At 44.7% G+C, this 7,500-nt stretch overlaps 1 protein-coding gene across 1 annotated transcript in view; it reads left to right on the top strand.

Moving 5' to 3' along the window:
* LOC143275316 (MAM and LDL-receptor class A domain-containing protein 1-like) overlaps positions 1-7,500 on the top strand; it is a 47,591-nt gene that overhangs the window by 15,192 nt on the left and 24,899 nt on the right. The window contains exons 9-12 of the mRNA XM_076579361.1: positions 1,845-2,021; positions 3,192-3,365; positions 4,447-4,549; positions 5,826-5,994. Coding sequence (XP_076435476.1) covers positions 1,845-2,021; positions 3,192-3,365; positions 4,447-4,549; positions 5,826-5,994 — 623 coding nt within the window. The remainder of the gene's footprint in view (positions 1-1,844; positions 2,022-3,191; positions 3,366-4,446; positions 4,550-5,825; positions 5,995-7,500) is intronic.

The following is a 7,500-nucleotide window of genomic DNA, read 5'->3' as shown; positions in this document are numbered from 1 at the left end:
TGCAGCAGCGGCTGTACAGATGCTGTGAGGTTTTTTAGTGTTAGGGTTATCGTAGCTGCAGCAGCGGCTGTACAGATGCAATGGGTTTTTGGGTTGTTGTTGTTTTTTAGTGTCAGGGTTATCGTCGCTGCAGCGGCTGTACAGATGCAGTGAGGTTTTTTAGTGTTAGGGTTACCGTAGCTGCAGCAGCGGCTGTACAGATGCAGTGAGGTTTTTTAGTGTCAGGGTTATCGTAGCTGCAGCGGCTGTACAGATGCTGTGAGTTTTTTAGTGTTAGGGTTATCGTAGCTGCAGCAGCGGCTGTACAGATGCAGTGAGGGTTTTTTTTAGTGTTAGGGTTATCGTCGCTGCAGCAGCGGCTGTACAGATGCAGTGGGGGTTTTTAGTGTTAAGGGTTATTGTAGCTTCAGCGACTGTACAGATGCTGTGAGTTTTTTAGTGTTAGGGTTATCGTAGCTTCAGCAGCGGCTGTACAGATGCTGTGAGTTTTTTAGTGTTAGGGTTATCGTCGCTGCAGCGGCTGTACAGATGCAGTGGGGTTTTTTAGTGTCAGGGTTACCGTAGCTGCAGCAGCGGCTGTACAGATGCAATGGGTTTTTGGGTTGTTGTTGTTTTTTAGTGTCAGGGTTATCGTCGCTGCAGCGGCTGTACAGATGCAGTGAGGTTTTTTAGTGTCAGGGTTATCATAGCTGCAGCAGCGGCTGTACAAATGCAGTGAGGTTTCTCTGTACAGGTACGTACACATGCAGTGAGGGGTTTTTTTTTTTAGTGTAGCTGCAGGGACTGCACAGATGCAGTGAGGTTTTGTACAGATGCAGTGAGGAGGGGTTTTTTTGGGGTTTTTTTTAGTGTTATGGTTATTGTAGTTGCAGCGACTTTACAGATGCGGTGAGGGTTTTTTGTTTTTTTTAGTGTATCTGCAGCAACTGTACAGATGCTGTGAGGTTGGGTGGGGTTTTTTTTAGTGATAAGATAAGATAAGATAAGATAAGATTGTTAACACATTTTTGCTTGAAACAATTACTTTTGACTACGATGTGATTAGACATGGGGTTTTTTCTTCTCTTAATCCAGTATATGTGCAAACCTGCTAGTGCCTTGATCCCCGTATTTATTTATCTATTTATTTACATGTATCTTAAGTTTAGTCTTTTATCTCTATGAATGAAAGTTATGCATACGAGTAAAGGACTGGTATGAAAGCGCTTTGATTTCTTTCTGCCCACGATTCAGCGCTACAGGTGAACATGTGACAATCCACAGGGAACTATCGATGTTAGGCCGCCAGGAGGCCACACACTATAGGGGACGCTGCACTGCTGCTGCGTCATTTCTTTGGTGTTCAGTAGTGCCTGTTCTGATTTAACAGACACGGGACAATTATCGCTTAGTCGCGGAGCCAGACTAAATAAGCGTCTCTCTCCAGATTGGAGACTGCCACCACGTTCCTCCAATGACAGTTAGATTTTTTTTTTTTTTTATTACTATTATGATGATGATGATGATGACGGTGATGGTGATGATTTTTATCATCATCAGCAGCAGCAGCAGCAGCAGTATCAGCATTATTATTATTATTATCATCATCATCATCAGTAGTAGTAGTAGTAGTACGTAGTAGTAGTAGTAGCAGTATCATTATCATCATCATCATTAATCATTATTATTATTATTATTATTATTGTCGTTATTATCATTATCATCATCATCATTATTATCATCATCATCATCATATTTTGTTGTTATCATATCACTATATACACAAACGTACAAGACGAGGTAACGATAAGAAAGTCACCTATCGTAAAGTCCCATCTAAACAATGGCGCTGTCCACTCTTGCAGACATCACACACTGTATGGACCCGGGCATTCCGCAGCACTGCATCAGGATAGGCAACTCTACCAAAGTGGCTGGCTCAGTTTTTTATTCCTGCCTCGCCGGTTATCTCCTCTACGGAAGTAGGGGGCGCACGTGTCTGGATCAAGGCTCGTGGACTGGACACCTGCCTTCCTGTATACGTCAGTGTGTCTTTCTGTCTTTCTTTTGTTGCTTCGTTGGTTGTCTGCCTGTCTTTCTTCTTCTTTTTTCTCTTCCATTTTTCTTGTTTCGTTAGTAGTAGTAGTAGTAGTAGTAGTAGTAGTAGTATCATCATCAACATCATCATCATCATCATAAGTAGTAGAAATAGTAGTAGTAGTGTTTTTTGTTGTTGTTGTTTTTGGAGGGTGTGTGTGTGTGTGTGTGTGTGTGTGTGTGTGTGTGTGTGTGTGTGTGTGTCTGTGTAGATGTGGCCATGTATAAGATATACAGGTTATTTAACTATATGGCAAGTTATGTAAAAGTGTTCCATTTGTATTCTTCTGAATTTTTTTTGTTCATTTTTCTGTTTTTCTTTTTCTTTGTTGTATGCCTTTTTGTTGCCAGTACATTTGTAAAATCTTGAATAAAAAGGTTAAAACACACACACACACACACACACACACACACACACACACACACACACACACACACACACACACACACACACACACACACACACACACACACACACACACACGTGCGGCTCACAAAACACGACATGCTGACCAGACACAAACTGAACTGTTAACATCTTCCTCCACCTCCTCGTCCTCTTCTTCTCCCTCCTCCTCCTCCTCTTCATCATCTTCCTCCTCCTCCTCCTCTTCATCATCTTCTTCCTCCTCCTCCTCTTCTACCTTTTTCTTTCCTCCTTCCCCATGTTTTCTTCCTTCTTCCTCACGTCAGTGTCGTAGCCGTTATAATCGCTGCATTAATTCTTCTTCTTCTTCTGCGTTCGTGGGCTGCAACTCCCACGTTCACTCGTATGTACACGAGTGGACTTTTACGTGTATGACCTTTTTTTTCTTTTCTTTTTTTTTTACCCGGCCATGTAGGCAGGGGGTGTACATGCTGGGTATCTTCTTGACCCACCGAACACTGACATGGATTACAGGATCTTTAACGTGCGTGTACACACGAAGGGGGTTCAGGCACTAGCAGGTCTACACAAATGTTGACCTGGGAGATCGGAAAAATCTCCACCCTTCACCCACCAGGCGCCGTTACCGAGATTCGAACCCGGGACCCTCAGATTGAAAGTCCAACGCTTTAACCACTCTGCTATTGCACCCGTCGCTGCATTAATCAAATAAACCGGCGGTACGCAGCGGATCCCAGCGGAGAGCTGCACCTGTGTGACTTTGACAACCACGTGGGGGCTGACCCTCTGTGCGGGTGGACCACGAACGCCAGTGCCTCCTTGCCCTGGACGCTGAGGAACGGACCCACCCCCAGCAAGGCCACGGGACCCGAGAAGGACCACACCATGGGCTCCGAGGATGGTGAGGGGGGGGACGGGGAGGTGGGGGTGAAGGTGAAGGATAAAGAAGACGACCACAGGCGAAGAAGGAGGGTAAAGGGGGAGGAGGAGGAGACAGAGGACGCCGATGATGATGATGATGATGGTTGTGGTTGTGGTGTTGGTGATGATAATGATGATGGTGGTGTTGGTGTTGGTGGTTATAATAACGATGATGATGATGCTAGTGGTGTTGGTGATGATGATGATGATGATGGTGGTGGTGGTGGTGGTGGTGGTGGTTATAATGACGATGATGATGGTGGTGGTGGTGGTGGTGTGATTGTAATGATGATGGTGATGATGGTGGTGGTGGTGGTGGTAGTGGCAATGGTAATGATGATGATAGTGGTGGTGGTAATGATGATGATGATAGTGGTGGTGGTAATGATGATGATGATGATGACGACGACGACGACAACGATAATGATGACAAGATTATGTCGACGATGAGGATGATCATGATGACGACGACGACGACGTTGATGACGATGATGACGACGATGACGATATTGATGATGCATGATAACAACAACAACGACGATGATGAGATGATGATGATGACGACGACGATGATGATTGTGTTCGTAGATAATATACATGTGTGTATGTATGAATGCATGGATGTGTGCGCTTGTAGCCTGTGCGGTTGCCTGCTTCGTTCGCTGTCTTGATTAGGAGTCATCTGTATTCCCGAAATCAAGCTGTGCAGCGCCACCCTTTTCTTTTATTTCCTTTTCTGACTCAAATCAAATCATGTTGTTTATAGCCCAGCCGACCACCAAGGCCATATCAGGACTGCTCGTTTGACCCACTTGTGTGAACGAAAGTGAGTTTATGTAATAACCCGGTTGTGTGTGTGTGTGTGTGTGTGTGTGTGTGTGTGTGTGTGTGTCTTCCTGTCTGTCTGTATGTATGTATGTCTGTGTCTGTGTGTGGCTGCGTGTGTCTGTGTTTGTGTCTGTGTGTCTTTGTGTGTGCGCGTGTCCGTGGTAAACTTTAACATTGTCATTTTCTCCTCATGAATATGTATACTTTTTCTATTGTGTCATGCCTTCTTGGAGGTTGGTACGCTTATCTGGAGGCTTCGGACAGACATCTCGGAGAGAGTGCCCGTCTGTTGTCCCCATACTTCTCCTTCCGCGAGCCTGGTGCCTTGTGTATGATGTGAGTCCCAATGGTTTCCGGGCTGCACGAGCAGTCTTTGGCTTTGCTGCAGCAGTGCTAAGTTTGCTTAGCGTTTAAGATTCTCCCCGCCCCCACCCCCACCCCTAAGTCTGCACTCTTTGTTGCAGCAGTGCTAAGTTTGTTTAGCGTTGAAGATTTTGTTCCCCTAAGTCTGCATTCTTTGTTGCAGCAGTGCAAAGTTTGTTTAGCGTTGAAGATTTTGTTCCCCTAAGTCTGCATTCTTTGTTGCAGCAGTGCTAAGTTTGTTTAGCGTTGAAGATTTTGTTCCCCTAAGTCTGCATTCTTTGTTGCAGCAGTGCTAAGTTTGTTTAGCGTTGAAGATTTTGTTCCCCTAAGTCTGCGCTCTTTGTTGCAACAGTGCTAAGTTTGCTAATCGTTTAAGATTTTTTTTTCTCCCCAAGTCTGCACGCTTTGTTGAAGCATTGCTAAGTTCGATTAGCGTTTAAGATTTTTCCTCCTAAGTCTACGCTTGTTTCATAGACTCAGGAAAATTCTTAACGTTGAGCCCGTAGTAGGCTTAGGAAAATTCTTTAAGCTAAGCAAACTTAGCGCTGCGAAAGATCGTTATATGTAACCCAACCGTCAGCTTCCTTGGGTTGAGTTGTCGTCAGTCATCAGTACTGTAGCTTTCATCTTTGTGGTGTTCTTCTGTGTGTGTGTGTGTGTGTGTGTGTGTGTGTGTGTGTGTGTGTGTGTGTGTGTGTGTGTGTGTGTGTGTGTGTGTGTGTGTGTGTGTGTGTGTGTGTGTGTGTGTGTGTATGTGTGTGTGTATGTGTGTGTGTGTGTGTGTGTGTGTGTGTGTGTGTGTGTGTGTGTGTGTGTGTGTGTGTGTGTGTGTGTGTGTGTGTGTGTGTGTGTGTGTGTGTTAGTGTTTCTTTTTGTCTTCCTTCTCATCTTTTTTCCTATTCTCGTTTTTCGTCCTCTTTTTTTATTTTCGTATTCCTCCTTCTTGTTCTTCTTAATTCTTCTTCGTCGTCAATTCCATATTCTCCATTCCTCTCTCCTTCTCCATCCTTCTTCTTTTTCTTCTTTCTCCTCTTACTTGCCCTTCACGTTTTTGTCGGAGTGTCATCGTCGATATAATGAGAAGAAGAAGAAGAAGAAGAATATAGCGCCTTATCAAATAATTTTGCTCTGCAATATTTCCTCTCTCTCTCTCACACACACACACACACACACACACACACACACACACACACACACACACTTTGAAATATAACGAGTGGTTTCCTATACCTGTGATCACAACATTCAGGTTCTATTACTCCATGTACGGGGAAGACATGGGAGCACTCTCGCTGGTGTACCAGGAAGAGGCAGGTCAGGGTGGTGTCCCTTTGTTCAACATGTCAGGTAACCAGGGCAAGGGCTGGAAACTAGCGGCCGTCACTCTGCCCTCGGCACCACGAAACCGCAGCTTTCGTGTGAGTTGTTTCCCTTTTTTTCCCTGGAGTCCGACGCGGACGTGGGGTCCGCGGGCTTTCTTTGTGGTTTGTGATACAATGGTGCGAGTTTTATTTCGGCATTTGATTGGATCGGACGTATTTTGTGTTCATCTTACTTTGTTGTTGTTGGTTTTTTGTTTTTTGTTGTTGTTGTTGTTTTCGGAGGGAGGGGGGGGTGGGGGAGGGGAAGGGGTCGGTTGAGGCGTTGTTTGGTTTGGGTTTTTTGTTGTTGTTTGTTTCTGTTTTTGTTTTTGTTTTGTTTTGGGGGGGGGGGGGGGGGGTTGGAGGGTGGTTTTTTGTTGTTGTTTTTTTTCAATATTTCATTTCATTTGTGTTGTTTTGTTTTCTTTTGCGTAATTTCTCTGTTCAAGAAAATTGAGACTTGTTCCGTATCTTACCACACGTTGTCTACCAACGTGTTGTGGTGTGTGTGTGTGTGTGTGTGTGTGTGTGTGTGTGTGTGTGTGTGTGTGTGTGTGTGTGTGTGTGTGTGTGTGTGTGTGTGTGTGTTTCCAGAGCTGCTTCTATACTACTTCTGCATTCTTTTCGCGAGCTAATCGCTTGATTTCGATTTTCTTTCTTTTTACCCCTATAAACCCACTGAAGAAAGAGAAGTATGCGTTGACGTGTGTGTGAATCCGATAAATAAGAAAAAGGTCATCACCCGGCACGGCAAATATTCCATGTGCGATGCGACTGGCTGAACGTAAAATTGGCAGTTTTTGATAACGTGCGCAATATTCAGCCACTCATATACTATATTTCCGTATGTCACCATGCAATTATTTTGTTTCCGGTTGTCTCTGCAACGGCTTGGACCACTGTTGATTTCCCGAACTGAAATAGTATAGTGGGAATCTGAAACACTTGAGAAACAGCATCACTGTCAGATGTGTACACCATCCACCCCTTCTGTCACTGCCGTCAACACAGTGATGTGCGTCAACAATGATATGCATACTTATATAGCGCCTATCCTCGGTCGGAGACCAAGCTCTCAGCCCTTTACGAACACGGGATCATTTGCACAGTAGGCTGCCTTACCTGGGTAGAGCCGACTGACAGCTGCAATTGCATCCTGGTGTCTTTGTACCAGCATGTGAACGTCCTGGTGTCTTTGTACTGGCATGTGAACATCCCGGTGTCTTTGTACCAACATGTGAACGTCCTGGTGTCTTTGTACCAACATGTGATCGTCCTGGTGTCTTTGTTCTAACATGTGGACATCTTGATGTCTTTGTACTTGTAGAGGGGACGTCTGTTCGCCTGATATTAGCGTGCGGATGTCCAGTCGTCTTTGTACTAAAATGTGAACGTTCTGACAGCTCTGTTTTCGGTACAGAATTTTATGAGGGGAGGGGTAACTTTTTTTTTAATCTGAGCACAAATCTAACACTATAAAGCTTGCCCAAGAAACTATTCTCCCACAAGTTCTATGTGGAAGTCCATAGCCCATTATTTTAACTCTCTCCATACGAACGGCGA

This window comes from Babylonia areolata, chromosome 1 (assembly GCF_041734735.1).
Source record: "Babylonia areolata isolate BAREFJ2019XMU chromosome 1, ASM4173473v1, whole genome shotgun sequence".
In the NCBI taxonomy this organism is placed as follows: Eukaryota; Metazoa; Mollusca; class Gastropoda; order Neogastropoda; family Buccinidae; genus Babylonia; species Babylonia areolata.
The sequence above is the reverse complement of the archived record's forward strand: the minus strand, read 5'-3'. Positions and strand labels throughout refer to the sequence as shown.